A 24,586-nucleotide genomic window follows, 5' to 3' on the forward strand; every position below is an offset into this window, starting at 1 on the left:
GAGCTACTGCCAGCAATGTCTGGGGCTGTGGCTGAGGCCGGTCAGTCTCGATCAGGGTGTGTTGGATGGAGCATCCAGCAGCACAGCTGGCCCTGCAGTTATAACCAGAAAATCCATTCCTATTTCTGCCTCCAGATGGGGCTTCTGACCACAGGGAGCAGGTTTGAAATCTGCGAAGTGGGATGTCAGACACTACAGACTGTGCTTGGCTCCTGGGGATTACATCATCGGGGTCTTCTCACACAAACCATTCCCATGTTTCACAATATCTTTGCAGAAAAGCACTTCTCAATTTTGTATCCAGCTTTCTCATTCATCACACTCACTTCTGAGTAACTTCTTTCTTGGGGGAATTTAGTGGTCCAACAGGCCTCAGGGTTAGCTGCTTAAAGAGAAATTAAATTGGCTAAATCAATTAAATAAAGAACAGCAAGAGCAAAGCAAACCTCAGTGAATGGATGGATATCTCTGAGGTCTTGACCTTCCCCTGTCCCTAGTGCTCCAGCCACATCTCATAACTGCAAGCTCCTTTTTAGATTTAAGCATGTTAGCAGTACACTTCAAATTAAGTAAGCATTTGTAGACTTTGTCAGGTTACAAGACCTGGCTTCCAAGCCAGGGATAAATAGATCACTGCTGCTGCTGAAGTTGGGCACTGGCAGAGACTGAGGTCAGCAACAGTATAGAGCTACAACAGTTCTTAAAATAAATTTGACACCAGATTGCAAAGAGCTTTATTGTCAGCATCCTATAAAGTTCCTTCTGTTGCTCAGAGATCTTGCTGTGTTTTATGTGAGCATGTGTTTTTTGTTTTGTTTTTCAAAAAGTCCTTTGAACATTTGCCTCATGTCCTTGGCAAAAGCAACTCTCCATCACATCACTGACCCCATGGTGCTGGGCCACTGTTCCAGGAAGCCCTTGGCTGTCAGCACTGATCCTGTGGGCTCAGTACTGTGCTCACTGCACCCTTTTTATAAGCTGTGCAGTTCTCACAGAGCATAGGTGAAGATTTTTTCAGAGGAGTTGGGGGTGCTGGGGACATTATATTTAGCCATGCCTGATGGAAAAGCTCCCTAACTCCTTTGAAAACTCCAGTGTCATGAACTGAGGTGTGCAGCCCAGAATAGGAGAGATCTTTTCTAGGACCGAGCCTCAGTCCTCTTGGACAGTCTCAGCTCACCTTCCCTGAAATGCTAAATATTCTTAAGCAACAATAGCAAGAGGTTTAATGAGCGGTTCAGGAAGCAGCCTGCAGTGTGAGGTACTAACAAACCAGAAGTACCACAGCCCTGCTCTGCCTGCTGCTCCAGACAAACTCTCACTAACCCTTTTAGGAAGCTTCCTTTGCTTTGTCGAGAAATAATCTGGGATTTCCCTTCCTCATTGCTAAGTCTTCCCTTCTCCAGAAGCTGCCAAGGGCTTGTCAACCATCAGAGACAGCTGGAGACGAGTCAGAGCTCTCCTGTGACCTCTGCCACCCTTTTTTCTTTCTTTTTAAAGCTTCTGTTAATGAAACCAAAAGCAGAGGAGCATGTGCTGTGTGCAAGGCAGGGTTATTGAGCAGCTGCTGTCATCTTTCCTGAAAACAGTGTCACGAGTTCCCAGCCTCATTATGCCTATAGGGAGCAGAAATGAGGGCTGTACTAGAGCCTTCATGTAGAGGCTGCTTTTATAGCTGACGTGATGGGAACTGCAGCTAAAGATTACAGCTGAATATTGGGGCAAATGTATATTAATGGATGGAGAGCTGACTGGCTGTCCAGTCTCAGTTGTTTACAGGGAGCTTCACCTCTGAACCAGAGGTTTGACTGTGTTACTGGCCAGCCGCAAGCTGTCCATTTTCCATCAGAAGATGTTTGAGCACTCCATCTGTGGGCTCTTTGAAGGTGAACTTGATGTTCAGTGCAGAAGTAGCCCTGGCACAGCTGTGGAGAGGTGGGACCCTTCTGACAGATCCTCCCAAATCCACGCCTGGCCAAAGCAGTGCCACTTGTGCCACCTTGCCCCTGAACTCTGCAAGCCTTGAACTGCAAACCCAGCAGCACGGCCTGGTGCTCCTTGGCTTTGGGGCATATGGGTTCCCCGCCCCAGCCTGTGCAGATGCCCTTAGTGGTGGTCCTGTGTTCTTCGCTCCCTATTTGCTGTGCAACAGCACCCTGCAGTCAGATCCTTGTGCTGGCTGCTCTACATGCGACTGTGCTGCAAAGCTCAGTCTAAATAGCCAGGTTAGGAGTGGGAAGCGGTGCAGTGGCTGACCCTGTGGAGCTGAGGGTTCTCTAGTTTCAACCTTGTTTACTTGGCAGAAGCAAAGGCTGCAGATGCGTAGAGAGGGAGCACACACCTTTGCCATTCAGCGTTGTCTCTGCAGCAGGAGTGATCTTTCTCAGCACATCAACTTCTCTCCTGCGTAGTTAACACCAGCGTCGGCCCAGCCAGGATGCAGAGTCCACAGTGTTGCACAGGCCTAGCAAAGCTGTCTCACACCCCTGCCTCCTGGCACTGCTCTTGGGCTGTGGTGTCCCCCCCACCATTGGTGATTGGCACAGGGTGTTGCTTTTGATAAAACTGCCTCCCTGCAGAGCCTGCCTTTGCTGCCTTGATCTCTGTGTCACCTCCAGAATGGGAACTATGCACAGTCATTCTTGTTATTTTAGTAACTTCTGTTACTAGTGGAGGAAAATAATAAAATTAATGGATACACATAAAATTGATTTACCTCGTTAGAATCATTCCTGCTTAAGGTTTACATATTTAGCCAATAAATATGCTGTCTTTAAGAAAAAGAGCTTTATGCTTTGCCTTCTAAGCAGATGCAGCATTTCTGAGCTCCTAAGATCCCAGTATCATAAAAATTAAGAAGCAGAGCAGTGTGAAGAACCAGCAGGATCCTGGTCTGTTCCTCTTCTGCAGCCCAGCAAGGACTGCACTCAGACTGCAGTATAGTTTGTCTCTGGGGAAGGCAGCAGTCTCTGGACCTCATCTTGCATCTTTCATTGCTGAATTTCCTGATTGCCCCACTGGTCTCCTGCATTGCTTTTGTCAGTCCTTGGGTGTGATGTCACATGCTTTCACCCAGGGCAAGCACACAAAATGCAGCTCGGGAGGTTCAGGTTGAATGTGAGGGAAAAAATGTTTTGCTCACAAGGAGATGCAGGACAGGAGCCCGTGGTGGTGGAGTCTCGCCCACACAGCTTTCCCCATTCCAGCTGGGCAGTGCCAGGGCTGACCTGATCCAGGGCCAGGGAGAGTCCCTCTTCGAGCAGGCAGTGGGGCCAGTGATTTCCAGCACTCCTTCCAGCCAGTGCTTCTAGGAGTTTGTGACTGATGTAGGCTACAGTCAAGCCACATATAGGTGTGATACGTACAGGCGCAGGCAGCTTGGGCATTGGTCATCTCTTGTTGCTAAGTGTCTGAAGCTTATGGCTTATTCTTCCACTTCTTTGTCAGCCCATCCATTCTGCTCATTCAAAACTTTTATTGTGTCTCTCTGCACTCTTCCCAGTCTGCCAGCAGCATCCCTTCCAGAGCAACCCAGCAGTGGCTGCGCTACCAGCCGTGCTGGACCCCCAAACCCAGTCACCCCATGGTCTGAAGGGTCTCCGGTTTCACTTTGACAATGAATTGCATCTTGGCTACGTGCTGCTGGTTGATATTCCACCCTTAGAGATGTGGTGCTGGTTAATATTCCAGCAGCAGCATTCCCTCAAAGCCAATCCCAAGGCTGCTGTAACCAGTGGGATTTTTCTTGATTGGCACACACGATGTCCACTGAGCTCTCCCCTCCCCAGCAGGAAGCGACAAAGCCGGTCTGTTACTGAATTGAATAGAAGGAAGTCTCCACACTTACGCAAAGAAATTTGGCAGAAGTTAGATAGCGAGTGAAACAACAAGTGCTGCTACAGAGATTATAGAAATTGCAGAAGCTGGTAGCTGTCTCTGGGGGAGATTTACAAAGCTTTCTATGAAGGATTAATTCTTCCAAATCATTGCTTTGCGGGTGCGCACGGTAAGTGTACAAACGAATGCACCTTTGAGAAGATTATGTGTTTGGAATTTAGATGTCGACTTGGTTTAGTAAGTTAAACCTGAATGATGCCTGTCCTGTCTCTGGGCATGGTGCAGTGTTCCCAGCTGCTGGGAAGGGCATGCAGCAGTGAGACGCACTATTTCTGGGGGCCACTCAATGCAGCTTGGCAGAGTGGATGAACAAATGGAGCAGCTGAGTTTTGTGAAGAGGAGGGGACTGAACTTGAAGTCTCTGTACATAGGGTTTTGGAGTGGGAGGGAATTATTTGTGATAATTCTGTTTTTTATCTCTTTGAAGCCTCCGATCAGCACCCCACGCCGCTCTGACTCTGCTATCTCCGTCCGTTCATTGCACTCTGAGTCCAACATGTCCTTGCGCTCGACGTTCTCACTCCATGAGGAAGAGGAGGAGCCAGTAGGTATTTGGGATTGTCTGAAGGAGCAGTATTAGGAAGTTCAGTGTCAAAAGAGAAACTTAGTGGATGCTTGTGAGTACATAGAGCTATCATGGGCAGATTTTTCGTGATGTCTGGCAACTAAAACCCTGGCTGTCAGGACTCGTGGTTTTAATTTTGCTTCCAGCACCAACTTCTGTGAGTTACTTTGCTTTGTTGTGTACCATATCCCTATCTGTAAAGAGGGGTCAATGTGTGGCTTTTCTGCTGCAAGGCTTTGCAAAGTTGTGTGTGATTCCCTGGCTCTGCTGCAGAGCTGTAGGGGGTTGCAAGTCTTTAGACTGGTGGTCTAGCCCCAGGCAGCAAGACTAATACAATTCCCCACTGATAAAGAGCCCTATCCTGCATTTAGAGCTGTGTGGCACCCCACTGACTTGACTGTAAGCCCCAGGAGGGTGCAAGGAATTGTCCACATGTGACTGTTTTTGGGGGAGGACACTTTTAAGCTGAGCTTAGCTTGTGACCCAGTAACTAACACCAGACTGGATGCATAAAAGGTCAGGTGGCATTTTGCCACAGATCTGGGATAAAAGTGTGTGTTTCATATTTGAGAACCCAGGGGGTTGTGTTTGCATTTCTGAGAGCAGCACAGGATGAAAAGACAGATTGAACTGCAGTGATTGATTTGAAATGCTCTGAAATGTGAAGCCCTGCTCTGGTGTGGAGAGGAGAGCTGTGCTGCTCCAGGAGGACGTGCTCAGAACCCGCATTCTGGCAGTCTTAGTTGGTAAACAAAACTGGAGAGATGGGCCCATTGTGGCAGAAACAATGTTGTTTCTGCTTCATAAGAGAATGAAAGAGCCCTTCCTTGAAGATGTTTCAGAAATGCAAAAGGGCAAGCTGGTTTAAAATTCATTTAAACTTCAGGCTTAGTACAGGGGACATTTTTGACAATACATTGTTCGGTGCAACCAAGTACCAGACAGAGCAGCTCACGCAGTTCTGGTTACTCAAGTCACTCTGGCAAAGCAGTTGGTCTGTCCCTTTCGCTGTTGAGTCCTGATCCTGCCCGATGCTGGTGGCCCCCAGTTTGTGATGAGCTGACAGTCTCTGGCCATTCCCAAGTTCATTCTTCCCCTGCCTCTTACATACTGGAGGTCAGCAGGTCCATACTGAAGTTTATTTTGAGATAATGAAATCCTTAGCGTGCCCTGTGCCCAGGCTCCCCAGGGCTCACTGCTGAAAAGCTGTTTTGTTCCTTCTGCAGAGCTGGAAGCTCTTGCATTTGGACTAATCCCTGTGCTCTCTCCTCCTTTGCAGGAGCCACTGGTGTTTGCTGAACAACCGTCCGTGAAGCTGTGCTGCCAACTGTGCTGTAGTGTGTTTAAGGATCCAGTCATCACAACCTGTGGGGTAAGGCAGTACCCTTCCAAATCACGAGTGTGGGCTCCACAGATGTCCCACGTGAGCTATAGCCAGGCCCTGACTCTCCCCAGTGACTGTCAGCCTGAGCGAGGGAAGACAAGGCAGCCCGTGCGCGGGGAAGCCAGGCTGGTGTAGGAACAGAGGCGCTGGACGTGTTACATTTCCCCACAAGGCAGCTCTGAACCAGTCTGCAGCGGGGTGTGTGGGCACTCTGCAGTTAGCCAGAGAAGCCTGGGGCTTGCTTAAAATTCTGCGCTGTTTCCCAGGAGAGCTGTCCTGGCTGTGTTCGGTCGGTCTCCTTGGTGTGGCTTCAGTAAGGTCTAAGGCTCCTCGTTCCCTGTCCTGAAGGGCTCTGCAGAGTGCTGCTGCCTCCTGGGCACCCTGGGAACAGTTGCTCTTCCATTGTGAAGAAAGTTTCTTATAAAACAAGAATGGCTGGAAGCTTCATTTAGTTAATGCTTGCAAAGGGATTTGAGATCCTCTAATGAAAGGCAGAGAGTATTATGAATATTCTTCTGTATTCCATTTTACTGGGATTTAATAGAAACAGTATATTATTCCTGCTTCTGTGCTACATGTGAAGAAAGATGGCTTCGTGACGGGCTCTCTAATGCTTCTGACTTGCTTCTGATTACTAGGATGGAGCTGTAGCAAGGAAAGCAGAGAACAGGATTGTTTATTGCAGTGAGGGTGCTATCCCCAAAGGTGCTGGAAGCTGGTGTGGTTTCGCTGCACCATTTCAGTAAGCAGCTCTTCATGGAGACACTGAGATTTACTGGTTAAGATGGGAAAAAAAAATCTGCAGGAAGCAGACTGGCTTCATTTGCAGTCCTGGTTTGGCAGCTCTGGAGAGAGCACGGTGCAGCTGTGCAGGGCAGGAAAAGGCCGTGTGAGCAGGGCAGCAGATAACAGCTCTGAAGGGTGACTTGCAGCCTCTCCAGCGCTGCTGCCAAGCACTGGCCCTGTGGCAGGGGAACGTGGCTGAGGAGGCTCTAGAGAACCCACGAGGCAAGTTCAGGATCAGCAAAATGCTGCAGCCTTTGTTCCTTTCTGTATTTTCATTAGCATGTTAAATTGTATTTGCTACTTTTATCAAGTTAAATTCTTACTATACATTTCTGTTGTAAGAATCAAGGGATAGACAGCTGTTTAAAGTGACAAAAATTACAGTGCGTTTAATGGGCTTACAAACCAGCTGTCTCATCCACCTGACAGCAGGACAGCTTCGACTGTGTTAGAAGAGCTATGGAGGGATATAGGTGGTGGGCTGACTGGCCAAGCACAGGGAGAGGCCAGACTTCCCCTTGCTTTTCCCCTTAAAGAATTCTCAGGGAAATGAGAGGAATGACATGGACTAAAGTGGAGGGTGAAGCAGAGAAGCCCCATGCAGAGTTGGAGGGTGGGAATATCGGAGTGTTGCAGAACATGCCCGTGGCTTTGGCTTGCACCCTGATCATGGCCTGAGCCTTAACAGGGCAGAACCCTCAAAGCTTCAAATGACATGCTTAATACTTCTCAGGGGCAGGACCCGACAGGACCCATGTTGCACTTTTAGCTGCCTGAGCAAGCAGCTGGTTTTTGCCCTGTGGTGCAGACTCAAGAGCACGCTGAGCTATAAAGCAGCAGAACAGCTGCTGAGGCCCCTGAGCCACAGGCTTTGGTATCTCCCACCTTTCTCATCATTAGCCACAGGGAATAATTTGTCCAATATTGTTTACGCTGACACTGCTGTTCCTCTTTGTCTCCACAGCACACATTTTGCAGAAGATGTGCCTTAACATCTGGTGAGTACAGAACTATACTTGTGTGATGCAGCCAAAACGCTTGTTATTTTCTGGTTTGTTTGCCTTCGCTTAAAAAGAAACCCACAGAAAGATCTCTGAAGGTCTTAAAACAAGCTGCTGGTCACAGGCTGCCACTGCAGCAGTGAGGGGCTGGGGCACGGGTGGCTCTGCAGCTCCGAGCTCTGATGGTACATGCTGTAGCATGGGCACTGGAGGGCTGGGCCTGGCTCTTGGGCACAGGATGTTCTCAAATCCTGGAATATGCAATGGATAATCCCAGGATAATACATGTCTCGCCCAGAGCTGACCCATTGATTTCAGACAGAAAGCTTTCTGTGGCTGCCTGTCTAAGGAATAAGGGGCCCGTGTTTGGCAAAGACCCATCAAACCCCTCCTCCCCCATCCCGTCAGTGCCAGCTCTCTGGCCGCTGGCTGAGCCTGTGCACAGCAGCACACAGAGCTGCTTTAGCTCACCCAGCTCTTCCAGAAACCTGATGGAGCCCAAGCGCCTGGCTGCTGGCCTGGCCTAACCAGCTCCTGCTTGGTTTAGACTTTGCACTACAAAAAGGACTTTATTCGGCATGAGCCTGTGCCCCTTTTGGAAAGCCGTTCAGCACAAAGCCAGGCCATTTGTATTACCAGAACAGCGAGCCCTGAGGAGGCTCCCTAGGGAGTCCAGCAAAACAGCAGCTCTTCCTGCTTTAAGATGCTCATCTTCCACATGTGAGGTGTTCCTCTGCTTTGCATGATAATCCCCCATAACCATGTTGTGCTGTATCTATCCCAACCAACAGATTTGTATCAAAAGGCTTTGCAGTTGCAATTCTGAGTTGCTCAGTTTTGCTCCTACCCTCAGAGCTCGTGTCTTTGCTTTGCTGCAGCATCCCTGGCCTGCAGCACCCTGCCAGCAGCAGAGGAGCTGGGCCCCAGACCTGAGGGGGGAATGGGTTGTGTATGGGGCATCTGCTGAGCTGTGGTCACTGCCTGTGAATACTCTCAGGCTCCAATAAGCACAAGGTAGTCTCAATTAGCGTGGCCTTCTTTCATTGGCAGCTAGCTCAAATTATCATGGATTAACATAAACTAACTTTTCACCAAGCCCCAAAACAAATCAGAGATAGCGACTTGCGGACCTTTTGTGAATGAATATTCATGGCTGGGTCCATTGCCACCCATCTGGGAGTTGGCCATCTCGGCCAGAGAAGGCAAAAGAATAAAATCTCCATGCAGAGGCTCTTGGAAATGCTCCTGCAGTGTCTCAGTTCTTGCTGACACTCTCTTTTGCTTCCCTACCTGGCAGAGAAGTGCCCCGTGGACAATGCCAAACTGACCGTAGTAGTTAACAACATTGCGGTGGCTGAGCAGATCGGGGAGCTCTTCATTCACTGCAAGTATGGCTGCCGGCCTGCAGCCAGCAGCAAGCCCGCTGCCTTCGAGGTGGACCCCCGTGGATGTCCGTTTACAATTAAACTGAGTGCCAGGAAGTAAGTGGCTTGTTACCAGCGTGCAGCCTCTCCAGGGAAAGGGCTCCACCACCAGCAATCTGCTGTTGTATCTGAGCTGCCCTGCGGCTCCTGGGGACAGTGCAGGTCCTGCCAGCAGTCCTCTTCTGGGGCGTGCAGGGCTGTGGGAATGAGCAGGGTGACTGGAAGGGACAATTCTTACCGCTGTGTCTCAGTCTTAGGGTGATGGCAGATGGGACTGGTCTCAGGGAAAGGATGCTGTTCTCTGCCTGCAGCTTACCTGGGTGTCTCAGCATTGGGCCAGAGGATACGCTGTGAAAGCAGCCACCTGCCCAACTGGGTTGAAAAACTGTGGCTACGGTTCAAGCAGAGACCTTGGGATTCTTTTGTAAGAGGAGTTATCCTAAATGTATCCCAGGAATCTGAAATCTTATCTCCCTCCCCATCCTAAATGCATTCACTGTATCACGTGACTATTGCCTGTGGCTGATAGCTGCCTGAAGGCTCAGCCGATCAGCTACAGCAGATATTCCCTGCGTAAATGTGGCTTATTATTGTTCTCAATTTACTGGCCAAATGAGAATTCAAAGCTGTAATTGCAGTCTTAGAACAGGAGGCTTTTGATCACCTGACAGTCTCACAGGGCTGGTTTGCTCCTTTCCTGATGGATCTGTGTTGTTTTCATTAATTTTTGCGTATCGCTGATTTTCTCTCCTTTTGCTTCTCTCCATGGGCAGAGATCATGAAAGCAGCTGTGATTACAGGCCAGTTCGCTGCCCCAATAACCCAAACTGCCCACCTCTCCTGAAAATGAACCTGGAGGCACATCTGAAAGAGTGCGAGCACATAAAGTGTCCCCACTCCAAATACGGGTAAGGAGCTGATGCTTTTCAGTGAGAAGGGTGTACTGAGCTCATTTCTGAGCTGCTTTTTGGCTACTTCAGCCTTGAGATAGCCCCCTGGACTCTGAGCAGCTCTACCCTGTCCTGTGCACTGGCCTGAGACTGAGAGGAGGCTTGCAGGGCTGAGAGGAGGCTTGCAGGGCTTGCAGAAGGCAGCCCCCAAGCCTCATGTTGAGAACAGGCAGGTCACGCTGCCCAGCTGTAAGCCCTGCTGTCCGCCGAGGAGGAGGGTGAGGTGTGTAGGCAGAAGAAACAGCTGGAGGAGAGTCAGAGCAGTGGATGTGGCCAGGGCCATGCAGGGAGGAGGATGAGTACAAGAATAATTCGAGCACCATGGCAGTGACTTTCAAACCAGTCCTTCTCCCAGGGCAAGGGAAGTGCTGATCAGCCTGAGAGGGTTGGTTGTCACCCGAGCAGGAGTGCAGCCCGGGCTGGGGGTTCCCTGCAGGATGCACAGCTAAGGTTACTGTTCCAGGGGGAGATGTCCTGGCAGAAGCAGAGCAAGGCAAGTCCTGACAGAGCAGCCCTGACTCCTTGCCATGCTGCAGGCCCAAGTCAGTGTCTGCTGAGGTCAGCTGCAGTTTTTTCCATTAGTTTTGCTGGTTCTTAGATTGGGCTCCTGGTGAGCGCATGAACTGACGCCACAATCTGTCTCTTGCCCAAGATCTGCTTTTCCTTGCAACTAGCTAGACAGACAGACAATTCAGTTTGGGGCCAGTGCCCCGGCCTGAAGAATGGGAGCTGCTTGGCCACTTGCGTTGCCCTGCAAGTTGCCTGCACCCAGCAGGATGGTGAATTGCACTGCCACTGCTCCTGTTAGGAGGAGCAGAGCAGCTGGGGGCCCACGCAGTTCTCAGACTTCCCTCTGAGGAGCTAGCTGAGCAAGGAGGTCTCCAGTGTGAGCCCTGCTTCAGCCAGTGTTTGCCTTCCCTTGTAGGTGTACATTCATAGGAAATCAAGACACTTATGAGACCCACTTGGAAACGTGCAAGTTTGAGGGTCTGAAGGAATTCCTGCAGCAGACAGATGATCGCTTCCATGAGATGCAGGTGGCGATGGCCCAGAAGGACCAAGAAATTGCCTTCCTGCGCTCCATGCTGGGGAAGCTCTCAGAGAAAATTGACCAGCTGGAGAAGAACCTGGAGCTTAAATTTGGTGAGTCTGCACCAGGCAAGCGCTGTGGTCAGAGCTCTACGGACAGGGCAGCTCTCTGTTAGGATGGCGCATTACAGGATTCATTCCAGTTTTTAAACTGGTGCTGAGTAGGTTTCAGGAGGTTCAGATATTCCTTACAGAGGAACAAATAGGGGTTCCATTGACTTCTCTGCTGCCAGAACATCACGGGACCTAATCCTGCAGTCACCATTCACGTTGCAAGTCCTGTGACTTATTTCTGTGAAGTCCATGGGCACAGGCCCCACTAAAAATCAGCAAGTTGAGTAGCCAACAATGCAGCTGTCCTGGAGCGAGCATGCTTCTTGGACACCATTGCTGTGCCCAGCCCTGTCCTGCCTCCAAAATTTGCTGGGTCTTCAGCATCCAAGTACAATTTACATTTGAGTAGCAGTCACCCTCCCGCTTTTCCCTGCTGATAACAACAGTGTGTTCTGCTCCCACCTCCTTCAGAGGCTGGGTGGCAGTGGGTGTCCTCTGTTTGCTCCCCTGGATGCTGTCGCTGACTCTGTGTGACTATGGGCCTGTCATCTCTCGTAGATGTGCTGGACGAGAACCAGAGCAAGCTGAGTGAGGACCTGATGGAATTCCGCAGGGATGCCTCCATGCTGAATGTGAGGAGGGGGCTGGGCCCTGGGGTGGAGTAAGGGATCGCGTGCAGTTGGCTGGCTCCACTACTAGTTAGGTTTCTCCTGCAGTGGGGGAAGTCTTTGTGGTTCCCTCCTGCTTGCTGGCACGGCTCACCCGAGGTTCTGTTTGTGTTTGTCTGGGTGAAGGTTTCCCCTTGGCTGAGTTAAAGGCAGCTCAGTGAGCACGTTCTGGTCACTGCATCTGGGCTGCCTTTTTAACCGGTTCTGCTGCCTTTTCTCAGCCTCTTGCTGGTCTGGAAATGTATTAAGAGAGGAAAGGACCCCTGCAGCAAGGAGAGAGCCCTCTGCTCCAAAGCCTGAGCACTCCTGTACCTTTTATACAGGGACAATATGCCCTTCTCCGTGCCTGCAAAGGAAGTGGGAAGATAAGCAGATCCCTGCTAACAAGCTGGGAGTGAGAGCTGTCTCATGATTTTGGACATTATTCAAGCACTGATGCTGGATAGGCATTCCTCCCTAGTTCAGGCAGACTGCATCCCACTGCTTGTACCTGGTTTCCCTAAGCATCCCCATGGATGCAGTAGGGACTGGACTGTGGAAGGAGACTACAAAAAGACCTTCCAGTTCTTCTCCAGCAAGGTGGGCTTCAAAAGCCCAGCTGAGCAAGCAGTCCCCATAAACGTTTTGATTATTTTTAGCAGTCTGGTGAATGGCAGAGCAAGGACAGTATATTCTGAAAGGTACTTCTGTGCCTGCCTGAATGTTGAAGAGTTCAGTGCAGGTGTGAGTTGCTGTCAGAGCCCTGTGGTCTCTGGAGGGAGGTGACTGAGGGGTGTAAGCATAGAGTCCTAGAGCAGGGGACTCCTGATGGGAGCATGAGTCAGCTGCGGAGGGAGGGCCTTCACAGAGAGTCAAGACCTGTCCAAAGGCAGGGGTGGTTTTAGCAGTGGAGGGGGCAGTCTTAAAACCCTGCCCAGAAGGCAGGCTGGTCTTGATGGCTCCGCAGCTCATGCAGCTTGTTCTGTTTTTCAGGATGAGCTCTCCCACATTAATGCTCGGCTCAACATGGGCATCCTTGGATGTGAGTATGCATGTGCTTTTCTCCTCTCAGGCTGGGTTTGGGGTGATGTCCCAATGAGCCCTTTTAGGTGAGGTCACAGATATGCAAAGTAACAGTTGTCTTTGGGTGCAGCAGTAATTTGTTCACAGGGCCAGCGCTGCTGCAGGAAGAAAATACTGGTGGGAGAGTTTGCCAGAAGCACTGGCTGAAGGGGAACTCACAGCGCTGCAGGGTTATTAGCTACTGGGGAGGGATGTCAGATGGGCTCTGCATCTCTGGCCTGCCTAAGTCCAGCCTGGGAGCTGCATTAGAGAGATGAGTCCCGAAGCTCGAAGCGTTAAGTCAATGAGCGTGGGTGGGACACAAAATCTTCCAGCCAGACTGGGAGGGTCTCACAGTTCCTTCTGGCCTGCAACAACATGAAGTGCAGGGAGCTGTGTCCCGTCCGAACTCAGCGTGACATGGCGCAGCACTGTTCTCCCACCTCTCACCTGCCCTCTTGTTTCTGTAGCCTATGATCCTCAGCAGATCTTCAAGTGCAAGGGGACCTTTGTGGGACACCAGGGCCCTGTCTGGTGTTTGTGCGTTTACTCCATAGGAGACTTGCTCTTCAGTGGCTCTTCAGACAAAACCATTAAGGTAAGAGCTTGCCTCTTCTGTATATCTTCTGCATTTGAAAATGTGCTTCAGGTGGGACAGAAGTGGAGTTGCAGTTTGGGGGTGGGGGGACGTCACTTCCCAAAGAATCTTAAATGATTCTTTGCAATTATAGCTGGGCAAAATTCTCTGTAAGGAAATGTTATGTGATAGTGAGATTGAGAAAGAAACAGTGGTTTTTGCAAAGCCCTGATTAGAATCTCCTTCCTGCTGCTGGTGGTTTTGCTTTATATGGTGTTTAGGGCATTCAAACCTATTTGGCTTCTGATTTTATTTTCCCTTGTTATAAAAAGCCATCTTAGAAAAAAAATATTTTTCCCTGATCAGATGTGTCCTTTTTCCATTTTATGGCATGTTTGTTTTTCTTTGTCCTGTTTTCAGTAACTCAAACTGACAGCACTGCTCCGTTGCAACCTAAACAACAGTTCCCAGTGTCACCACACTGGCTGCTGGTGGCTGCTGGCTGGGCTGGGGAGCCACGTGGGCTGCCACAACTAGCCCTGCCGGGAGCAGAGCTTTGGTTTAGTCTTTGAGTCTTTGGTCTTTGAGCGACAGCAAGAGCCACGCAGAAGAAAATGGGCATTGCTGTACTTTATTGAAAGAAAACAGCTTTCTCCCCTGTCCTGGGTCCTCTGGGCACCATGTTCCTGTGTTCCCTCTTGAGAGAGTGGTGTGTGCCCAGTGGGGAAAACCTTTGCAGTGGCAGAGGAGGCTGTGCTGTGCCATTGGAGCCCTAGGGCAGGGTGTGAATTGCTAAAGCAGGAGTCTGAGAGCTCCTTTCTCTGAATCCCTGTGTTCTGCTGGCCTGGGCTGTGAAAGGCAGAGCTGGAGAGGGCTGAAGCGTGCTGCTTTGCTGTCCAGTGTCTCATTAACTTCAACCTGACCCTTTGCAGTAAATTTCCTTTCCTAGACAAGCTTATCTCTGTCTGGGAGCCCGGAAGGCAGGTGCCCAGGTGACAGCCTGTTTCCTTGTTTCGGTGCTTTTGTGGCTTTGCTGACATCCTGGCTGGGACCCCAGCTGCTCTGTCTGCCGGCGTGTGACCCTTTGCTGACTTGTGTTTCCTGTTAGGTGTGGGATACCTGTACCACATACAAGTGCCAAAAGACCTTGGAGGGTCATGATGGAATTGTACTGGCTCTCTGCATCCAGGGGTGAGTGGAGAGGGGCGCCTGCCCCTGCAGGAGAGCAGGGGGAGAGCACTGGGGCTCCTGAGCATGTCCTTCTGATTCCCATCCTTGGTCCTCGACATGCCAAGGTTGTGCGTGAGAGGCACATCTTGCCTCTTTTTGCTCTTGAAAAATCGACAAAGCGAGTACCTCTTTGGCCTCCTCTGCTGTCCTGGCTTCCTTCCCCCGTCACCAGCAGGGTGCCTGGCCTCCTGCTCAAAGGACCAATCCAGCCTGGCCTCCCCACGAGACCTGGGCTCCACTCCAGGCGTTGGTGTATTTAGTCTTGGCCCAGCGAGGCCGTGGGAGTGCAGCTCCTCGCCCAGCACGGTGCCTGGGAACGAGCTGGGACCCTGCATACGTTGCTCTCCCTTGCTGACCTCCTTTTGTTTTCTGGTGACATTACAGGAACAAGCTGTACAGCGGCTCTGCTGACTGCACCATAATTGTGAGTACCCAGGACCCCTGCTCTGCTTCGCAGTTGGGATGTGAGATCTACCGGCCAGCCTCAGGCTGGTGTAGAGCAGGGACCTGCACCCCGTTTTCTATAAGGCTCTTCAGCTGCCAGTGGCGTAAGACTGATAACCCGTGTGTGCTTTACCCACTGCCTTCAGCCAAGTCTCTCATGGGTTGGATTTGGGTGTTTCCTGCAGGCTGGATTTCCCGCTCCTGCTCCAGTGTGGTGAGCAGGAGGCTGGTGCTCGGCGCTGGGGCAGGGTGGTCAGTCCTGATCAGGCCAGGATAGTGGCTCGTACAAAAGTGCCTGTGTTTTTACCTGTGTGCGATTGCCTGCCTCCAGAGGCAAAGAGGAAGGGCTTCGGTACAATGCCCTTCATGGGCACTCTTCTCCTCCTTTGCAGGTCTGGGATATTCAAAACCTGCAGAAAGTGAACACGATCCGAGCACATGACAATCCTGTTTGCACTTTGGTTTCCTCGCACAACATGCTGTTCAGCGGCTCTCTCAAAGCTATCAAGGTAGAGCTCTGGGGTGACTCCTCTCGGTCTGGTTGGGGACCAGTTGTTAGCAGCAGTATCCAAACAAGAAGAAAAGTGGCATTTTGGTCTGTAGGTGACCTTGTTACTATGCTTTTCTGAGCTCTCCAGAAGAAGCACAGCTACACAGAGCAGCCAGTGCTGCAGAGGTTTAGCCCGTGCTCTGTGCCGAAACCAAAAGATGTTCTGGGATTTTGTTTCTACTAACTGTGAAAACCTGAGACTGCAAGTGGAGTATCATGGCAGTTCCTGAGTATGTGTGTCCTTGGGCCTCCAACAGACCTACTCAGACCATTTGGAATTGGTCTGGGGTCCAGAATTGGCTGGGAATTCAGGCTGCCTGTTTTGAAACCCCCTCCAAAGGTTCTTGAATCTGCATTCTGTACCTAAAGCATGCAGAAATCAGGGAACAGCTTTGCAAGTTGCCCTTTAGAGCCTTGGCTAGATTCCCTTGCTTCTGCTTCCAGCTCCTGGTGAGAGGCTTATGGGACCGTCCATCTGTAAGAGGGTGCATGCTCTTTTCTTTATCTGGGGCCTGGAGTGGTTCAGTTATCTAGAGGAGCACTCAGGGCTGGAAGAGCAAGGAGATGGCACTAAGCAGAAGAAGAACTTGGGGCCTTTTGTTTTTGTTGTCTTCAGCCACCTGCCAGATGAGCCAAGCAGGCCAGCAGTGCTGCTTGGAGTGGTGAGTTCAGATGGGTGAGCTCTGTCAGTCCCTGCGTGCTGGGAGTTTTGGCCACGGTTTCCTGGGAGCTGTGGGAATGGAGCTTTCTGTGGGCAGGCTGGGAGTGGAAGTCCAGAGCAGTTCTTACTGTAGATCTGGTTTTAAGTTTTTCAAGCCTGTGGCTCTGCCAGGGATAATGCAGTCTCCAAGCTGGCTCTCCCAGGTCCCCAGGGAACATGTTTGTTAAGCATAGTTATTGTGTGTTTTATCTGCAAGTCAGTGGGTCCAGGCGATTCCCCCCGGGGAGGAGAGCCAACCCAAGGTTCCCCATTGTGAGCTGTTAGGGCCTTGTGCTGGCTGGCTGGGCAGCGCCTGGCCTCGAGCTAGAGGCTGACCTGTTCTGCCCCATCGCTGCCCGGTCCCACTGAGACTCTCCTCTCTGTCTGTGTTGGTGCTTTCCGCAGGTCTGGGATATTGTAGGTACCGAGCTCAAACTGAAGAAGGAGCTGACAGGTCTCAATCACTGGGTGCGAGCGCTGGTGGCTTCTCAAAACTATCTCTACAGCGGATCTTACCAAACAATCAAGGTGGGACCCTGAGACTCGTGGCAATTGTAAACCATCAGCCTCTATCTGTCTGTATTCTGCAGCATGGGTAGGTGGAGCAGGACAAAAGGTAGCTGCTAGGATGTGAAAGCACTGCTGTAGTGTTGCTGACACACTAGATTTTACTGTGCTGATTGCATCTTTGCAGGCACAAAGGCTGGGCTCTGCCTGGTCCTTGGGAGTGCAGCTGCTGGAGGATGCTCGCTAAGATAAAACGCGGCCTCGCAGCCGTGGCACCTCATGCTGCCTCCACAGCTGCCGCAGCGTTATCTGCGCTGACAGTGCTGCTGATAAGAGAAGGTCACTGTCTGGCTGCAGAGTTACCATAAATCTCTATGTGGTTTCTAAAATGCCCTCATCTGTGTTGGCTCAGGCTTTGATGAATAGTTCACCTCTCAGCATCTGGGAGACACAAAGAGAATTTGAAGTTGCCCTCCTCAGTGTTAATAAATCCCTGATAATTTGTCTATATCAGTTTTTAGTGCTATCAAGGACTGGGTTGTGTGTGCACATGTGTGTGCGTAGTCACACACAAAGGGTGTGACTTTTTCAGCCTGGAAGTTCAAAGCTGGGCAGCTTTGCTCAATCAGTAGTCAACACTTCTGACTGGACAGATTTGTCCTTGAAGATGTGATCTGGGCACACAGGGAGCCAGGCTGACTCCATATGGGGCTGGAGAATTGCTTCAAGGGAGCTCCCTCCTGGAGAGGAGTCCTTGCACGGGTCTCATCTTGCCTTTGCTTCGGCATCTCTTTCAGATCTGGGACATCCGCAACTTGGAGTGTGTCCACGTGCTGCAGACGTCAGGAGGCAGCGTCTACTCCATCGCTGTGACAAACCACCACATTGTGTGTGGCACCTACGAGAACCTCATCCATGTAAGGGCTGTGGGGTTTGATGCATTTGTCGGCTTGAGGCAGGGGGCGAGGGGCAAAGAGGTGGGCACCTGGCTCTGCCTGTCCCCTTTATGGCAAACACAGAGCGTGGGTGCACAGCACCCACCCTAGAAGTGCGCATGGAGGTGGAAGCACCTCTTGGAGGAGAAGTTGGTGGCCTGCAGCCCAGTGCCATCTCCGAGCCCTGCTCTCCTCCCGCAGGTCTGGGATATAGAGACAAAGGAACAAGTCCGCACGCTGACCGGGCACGTGGGTACAGTCTATGCCCTCGCTGTCATCTCCACGCCGGATCAAACCAAAGTCTTCAGTGCATCGTATGACCGGTCTCTCAGGGTACGTGTCTGGGGCTGTGCAGCTGCATCTGTGTGTTTGTTAAAACACAGACAGCCTTGAGGGAAGGAAGGACAGGGGTTCCTCATCCCTGCATGCCACAGGGCTTCGTATTTAATTTCTGTCCCCGGGCTTGAACCCTGTGGCACGCGGCATGCCCCCTTCCTTGCCAGTGCTCGGGGTTGTGCCAGAGCGCCGTGCTGTCCACTTGGTTCACCCTCCTGTGTGCCCACAGGTGTGGAGCATGGACAACATGATCTGTACTCAGACGCTGCTGCGACACCAGGGTAGCGTCACCGCCCTCGCAGTCTCCAGGGGCCGCCTCTTCTCTGGCGCCGTGGACAGCACTGTAAAGGTCAGTTTCCTCAGGCTTCTCAGCGTTGGTTTGGTCTCTTCCAGTACTAGAACTAGGGCATTAAAGGAGTTAGGAGGTGTCTTCAAAGAAACAAGAGGATGGTTCTCAATGGGTGGGAGGTTTAAATCCTGACAGAGGGTGTTGTGGGTGTTGGAGGCCCAAAGGGAAGCTCCAAAGGGGGTGAAGAGAAACCCACAGAGCTGCTCAGAAGTCACTGCCATGGGTTCCTGTTGTCTCTTCTCCACAGGTCTGGACGTGCTAGCGAGAGTGCCACACTAGTCCTGCACACTGAAAGACCAAAAACTCCTCCCCTCCGTCGGCCTGCTGGGTGACTAACACCACTATGAAGTAACTGCTGCAGCTCCTCTCCGCACCGACCACTGCCTGCTGCTGCCCATCGGCCGGTTCCCCCACCCGCAAGGACCACGGCTGGCAGCTCTCAGGATGGCTCTGGCCCATGGATGCTCCAAATGTTCCCTCAGATCCGCCATACGTGTTTGGAAATGCAGAGGAAGCCGTTCTGGTGCCAGCACCTTCTGCACAGCCAAGTGCCCTCCTCTGCCCGCGTCCCCCGAGCTGGGGAGCATCCTGTGGGGCCAGGGCTGGGCGAAGCTGGGCAGCCCCATGGGGCACCGGTGCAGACGCAGTGCAGCCTTGGCCAGTGATGGGACTGAACAGTTCAGCCTGTGAGCCAGCCGGGCCGGGGAGGTGACGCTGGGAGGCTGGTCCCCTTGTAAATGGTAGAACTGAGCATTAGGCCTTGCCCTGGGTTGGGACCCCGAACCTTTTCTGTCTCTAGTATTTAATTTTACTGCCAAGATGTCAGGCTGATCTGTCTGGGAAGAGGTGTTTTCTTGAGTAGCCAGGTACGATTTTTATGCCACAGCTAGTTCTCAAATAACACAAGCCCATTGTTCACCACCCTGTAATAATGGTCTCCACATTAAAGAGAAAAACCCTCCGTTGCATTTTTACTCACATTTTCTACTGTTTTTAAGATTGTAATATAGATTTGATTATTTCTTCATTGACAATAAAAGTGGAAAGAGTTGTTCCTGGCCAGCGTGAGTTATTGCAGGCTCCCGGCGGAGCCAGCGGCCAGCACCGGTCCTGCGGCAGCTCCTGCATCCAGCCTGTGCTTGGCCACCCCGGAGCGGCGGGCACGGCCACAGCACTGCTGTGAAAAATGGGGCGCAGGGACTGGGCACCTCTGGGGAGAGAGCAGCTCCCAGCCAGCCAGGCTGCCACACACCCTGCAGCACCGGCACCCAGCCTGGCCCTGGCAGGGGCACCCCAAGGGCGGCCTCGGACCACGCGGCAAGACACGACCACACCGAAGAGCCCGTGCCCACGGTGCCAGCACGGCCCGGGACCCGCCCCGGCCGCCCGCCAGCCCCAGCTGTGCAGCGGGAGTCGTTGCACGTACCAGCTGATGTTTTCTGGACACAGACAGTGGTGGCAGCGTGGCAGGGGTTTTATTTTTTTATTTTTCTTTAAATATTTGTTGCCAGACTTCGTATAGGAGCAAACTTCTTCACAGCATCACGAGCCATCTACTATTCAGAATAGGAAGAATAAGACGAGTAGAGGTGAAATCTAAGCACAGAAGAGCAGGGAGAAGCACCAAGATGCATAGCTTGACAGATGGGATACGATACAGAGTCCATAACTTAATCATAAAAAATATATATATGTATATATCCATCATGTAGAACTTTATGGATTTTTTTTTTTAGATACATATTTTTTTTCTTTTCAACAGATATTTTCAGGCGGGTGATTTTTTTTTTTTTTTTTGTTATTTTTAAAGTCTTTTTTTTTTTTTTTTTTTTTAAAAGAAATTTCAAAGTTGTGCCAAACACATCTGGATCAGCGACCACAACGGGAGAGACGGGGCGGCGGGGGAGAGAGAAGGGGGGGAGAGGGAAGGAGGAAGGCGAAGGGAGAGACCACTCTGTACGTCTCAAGAAAAGAAAGGAACAGCAACACTTCGTTTTGAAACCACAAGCAAAAAATGCATTCATCAGGACTCAAGCGACTGAACCAGACTCCAACTCCAGTTTATACATGAATATACAGCGGTGCGTCCCGCAGAACGCACGCGAGCACACGCACCCCCGCGTGCACACACACACACCCCCACACACGCGCACACCAAACAAATGCTTAAAAAGAAAAAAATTAAACCAGAACCTGAAGACACTCCAACAGAAATGAAACACCTCCAGTATAAGAATTAACAAAAACCTCCATAAAACAAGGCACATCCTTTGAGTTCTTAACGGTGTAAAAATAAAGACGCGACACTGAATCCCAACGGAAAGACCCGAACAGAACTGCTTGCACGTACCTTCCACCCAGAGAAAAGGTAAATATTGTGCTACTCTTAGAATGAGTTTGCCACAAGACACACAGCTTAGTATAATCTAATAGTTTTTCTCAAGCTAAAATCCAGTTTTCTCTTGATTTCTTTTAAACTGCTTTATATATAATTGCTAATATTTTTAAATCTTTTAAATATATATTTGTTAAAGTTTATTCTTTTTATTTTTTTTGGGGTGGGGGAAATTGGTTTATATCTTTATTTTTTTCTTCCCCTCCAATAAATTAATACTTCTTTATAGCTTATCACCGTCCTCTCCCCTGGCGGGGAGGGGCCGGGCAGGGGCACGTCCCGCTGCCCCCCGCCCGCGCCGCCGAGGGCCCCAAGACGGGGCGTTCGCTCCCCGCTTTGCCACCACCGTCACCCAAACTCCGTGGCCGAGGCGAAGCCCTGGCGAAGGGGAGCCCCACGGCTGGGCCCCCGCGCCCCTCGGGCAGCAGCATCCCTCCCTGGGGCAGCCCCCAGCCCGCTGCGATCCCGCGCCCTGCCCACCCCCAGCCAACAACGACGGAAAAAGAAAGAACCATTAAAAAGGAAAAATTAAAAAAAAGAGGAGAAAAGAAACCCAAGTGCATTTGCCCACCCGGACCCGCCACCAGCACGGCCACCAGCCAGCACTGCCGGGGCCACCGTGCCGGGCAGGGCTTGTGCTACATTCGGGCCGCGGCAACGCGCGGCACCGGGGCCGGCAGGGCATGGGCACAGCGACGGCCACCGGGCAGGTAGGGCGAGAAACCCCCCCGGAGCCCCGGCAGGGAGGTGTTTCGGTCCGGGGTGTGTTGCTTTGTTTCTTCTGTTGGTTTTTTTGTTTTTGTTTTTGTTTTTTGCTTCTGCAAAAGGGAGTCCTGCCAGAGCCGGCGCCGAGTCCGTGAGCACAATCCTGAGGTATCTTCTTCTTTGTGCAAACCCCGAGGGACGGGATGTCCGGGAGGGGACGGCTGTACAAGGGGGACGGGGGGAGGGCGGTGGGGCCGGGGGGTCGTGGATCGTTGTGCCCTTGTGCCCACGTAAGCCCTGAGGTTCGCGGGGCCCTGGCGCCCCTCACTCCAGCATGGCATCCAGCTGGTCCGCCAGGTCGTCGAACATGCTGCCGATGTCGTCCAAAATGCTCACGGTGCTCTTTGACTCCACGGCCGAGCTGGGCGAGTGGCGGGGATGAGTCAGTGCCACGCACGGGACAGTGGCACTGCACGGCCCCCCTGCCCCACGGCCCGCACGTCCAGCTCTGCGCAGCGCCGTGGCCCCAGCGTCCCCTCCCCAGGGCCACTGCATGGCTGGGGTCAGCCCAGCCGCATGATGCTCCAGCTCAGTGTCCCCTCTCCAGGGCAGCCCCCAGCACACACGCACACCCAGGTCCCCCTGCCCATGCTGCTCCGACACGGTGTCCCCCAGCGTCAACCCTCCAACACAGCTCCAGCCAGGGCCCTGGGATGCTCCGACACGGTGTCCTCCAGTGTCACCTCCCCAACATAGCTCCAGCCAGGGCCCTGGGATGCTCTAGCACAGCATGCTCCCAGCACAGCCCCATTCCCACCGTGGTGGCACAGCCTGATCCCCTGCCCACGATGCCCATGCGCCCCTGACCCCCGCCATCCCCATGCAAACCAGTGGCACAGCATAACCCTGTGCCCTCCCCACAGCACCCCCCGCCACCGCCCTGCGCCTCCTTACTCTGCTGCCTGACTGTCCTCCTGCTTGATCTTCTCTTCCACCGCCTGCAGCGCCGCGGCCAGGGACGCACTCGTCTCCTCCAGCTTCTGTTGCACCAGCTCGGGGCCGGCGCTGTCGACGGAGGGCCCGGCGATGGCGGAACGAGGCGGCTTCACCGGCACCTGCTGGGGCTGCGCGCTGGGCGAGAGGGGCTTGGCGGGGCTGGAGCAGAGCGAGGGCGGCGTGCTGGACGGCTTGGCGGCGGTGGCACCCAGCTGCCGGGCAGGGGACGGGGCCGGCGTGGAGCTGGCGCTCACCGACTGGATGGCAGCGTGGGGCTTGGGGGGCTTGGGTGCCGTGGGGGGTGGTGCAGGCTTGGGGGACACGGGGGGGTGGCGTGCCATGGACCCGCTTCACCTCTGCAGAGAGAAGGGAGAGGGGCAGAAGGGTGACAGGGCTGTGGGATCCCCAGTGTCCACCCCGGGGGTCTCCCGTCCCGGCCAGGGGGGATGGCAGGGCACCTACCTGGGCTGCCGGGGCTCGGGATGGGCACTTTTTTGGGGATGGGCACCGGTGGCCCAGGCACCTTCTGGGGCGGCTGCATCAGCACGGGCTTGGGGGACACCGGCGGCTTGAAGGGCTTCTTGGGCTCAGCGGGCGGCGGGGCGTACTCGGGGCCATCGGGGCGGGCGGTGGGCAGTGGCGTGGGGGGTGGCTCAGCCCCACTCATCTCGGAGGCCGGCCGCCGCTTGACGGTGCCGGTGCCATTCTGGTAGACAGCGAGGGAGGCCGGCTCCAGCGTCGGCTCCTTGTCCTTGGCCTTGGGCCGGCGCTTGACGGTGTCGGACTCGGTGAGGACAAAGCGGACACCGTCCTGCTGGCTCTGCCTGGCCCGAATCCGCCGCTTGAGCGTGGCGCTGGCCTCCACCTTGGCCAGCTCCCCGTGGCGGTGGGCTGGGGACAGCCCCTCGCCCGCCTCTCCCCGAGCTGGACCCAGGGGCCGCGGCCGTTGCTTGATGGTGAGGTTGCCCTCCTCGGCGAAGGGAATGCCATCTGGGGAGCCGCCGCGCTCAACCCGCAACCGCTCCCCGGGGCCATCGGCATCCGCCTCTGCCCGCATGCTGTCAGCACGCTCACGGCGGGCAGCTGCCACCAGCCCGGTGACAGGGCCGCTGATGGTCCGGCGCCGGTTCACCACCTCCCCGTCCAGTCCAATAGCCTCCTTGTGCTTGACAGTGGCTAGGACAGTGGCCACGCGGGCACGCTCAGGACTGCCCAGGGGGGCCCCCGGCTGCAGGTAGTAGCCCTCAGGTGCCTTGGCGGGCCCTGGCGCCCCGGCCCCGGGTGGCTTCTGCAGTGCCAGTGCCCGGGCCCCACCACCGATGGAGGACATCTCCAGCATGGCTGCAATGCTGCGCACGCTGCCGGCGCTGCCCGTGTCCACGCTGCCGCCCAGGTCGCTGGCCCGCCGCTGCTCCCGGCGACTCTCCCCCTCAGCGGTGGGGGGCCCGGTGCCCACCTCACCCTCACCCTCCTTGGGGAAGTCCTCGGCCATGCCGGCGCTGGAGATGGCAGAGCTGGAGCGCTTGGGGGGTGGCGGGGGGGGACCCTTCTTCTTGGGGCGGACAGCGAAGGACTGACTCCGGTTGACATTTTTGTCGCCGCCGGCGGGTGCCCGCACCGAGTGGCTGCGCCCGACACGGCGCTGGACGGTGGCATATGGCCCCGCGTCCGGCACCAGCAGCTCATCCCTCTCCGGCTCACTGTCCGAGGCGGCGTAACGGTTCAGGCTGTGCGCCCGCTTCTTCGGCCTCCCTGGCTCCTCCTCACCCTCACCTGCCGGCGGCAGGCACAGCACCGGCACCGAGACGGGCAGGACGGGCACCCCTGGGGGCCCCGCCTCGGCCTCAGCGGGCTGGGGCAGGACGTAGGCAAAGCCGCGGTGGGTGGGCGACTGGGGCAGGGAGCGGGGCGACGCGGGGCGCTCACCCGGCGGCAGCAGCTGCGGGGTGGGCTTCACCTTGGCGGTAGCGTGGGGTGCTGGCAGGCCCTGCGGGGAGGGGGGG

The 24,586-nt window shown here is 53.6% G+C and overlaps 2 protein-coding genes across 6 annotated transcripts in view; one reads left to right on the forward strand and one right to left on the reverse strand.

The window, feature by feature from the left end:
* Nucleotides 1–19,538, forward strand: part of TRAF7 (TNF receptor associated factor 7) — a 35,885-nt gene extending 16,347 nt beyond the window's left edge. For 4 of the 5 annotated variants that reach the window (XM_040591620.1, XM_040591618.1, XM_040591621.1 and 1 more), the window contains 17 exons: nt 4,325–4,441; nt 5,742–5,834; nt 7,597–7,630; nt 8,931–9,114; nt 9,831–9,965; nt 10,933–11,150; nt 11,709–11,782; nt 12,791–12,839; nt 13,330–13,457; nt 14,545–14,627; nt 15,051–15,090; nt 15,503–15,619; nt 16,766–16,888; nt 17,665–17,784; nt 18,004–18,135; nt 18,368–18,487; nt 18,735–19,538. In XM_040591620.1, the coding sequence (XP_040447554.1) occupies nt 4,325–4,441; nt 5,742–5,834; nt 7,597–7,630; nt 8,931–9,114; nt 9,831–9,965; nt 10,933–11,150; nt 11,709–11,782; nt 12,791–12,839; nt 13,330–13,457; nt 14,545–14,627; nt 15,051–15,090; nt 15,503–15,619; nt 16,766–16,888; nt 17,665–17,784; nt 18,004–18,135; nt 18,368–18,487; nt 18,735–18,749 (1,782 nt within the window). In that variant the 3' untranslated portion in view covers nt 18,750–19,538. Of the gene's footprint in view, nt 1–3,696; nt 4,007–4,324; nt 4,442–5,741; nt 5,835–7,596; nt 7,631–8,930; nt 9,115–9,830; nt 9,966–10,932; nt 11,151–11,708; nt 11,783–12,790; nt 12,840–13,329; nt 13,458–14,544; nt 14,628–15,050; nt 15,091–15,502; nt 15,620–16,765; nt 16,889–17,664; nt 17,785–18,003; nt 18,136–18,367; nt 18,488–18,734 lie in introns of those variants that run through there. The other variant, XM_040591622.1, reaches the window with a different exon arrangement.
* A 2,251-nt stretch (nt 19,539–21,789) lies between these two features.
* CASKIN1 (CASK interacting protein 1) overlaps nt 21,790–24,586 on the reverse strand; it is a 32,072-nt gene continuing 29,275 nt past the window's right edge. The window contains 4 exon segments of the mRNA XM_040590950.1: nt 21,790–22,008; nt 22,542–22,912; nt 22,914–22,939; nt 23,046–24,585. Coding sequence (XP_040446884.1) covers nt 21,912–22,008; nt 22,542–22,912; nt 22,914–22,939; nt 23,046–24,585 — 2,034 coding nt within the window. The 3' untranslated portion in view covers nt 21,790–21,911.

Source organism: Falco naumanni, chromosome 4 (assembly GCF_017639655.2).
Source record: "Falco naumanni isolate bFalNau1 chromosome 4, bFalNau1.pat, whole genome shotgun sequence".
Lineage (NCBI taxonomy): Eukaryota > Metazoa > Chordata > Aves > Falconiformes > Falconidae > Falco > Falco naumanni.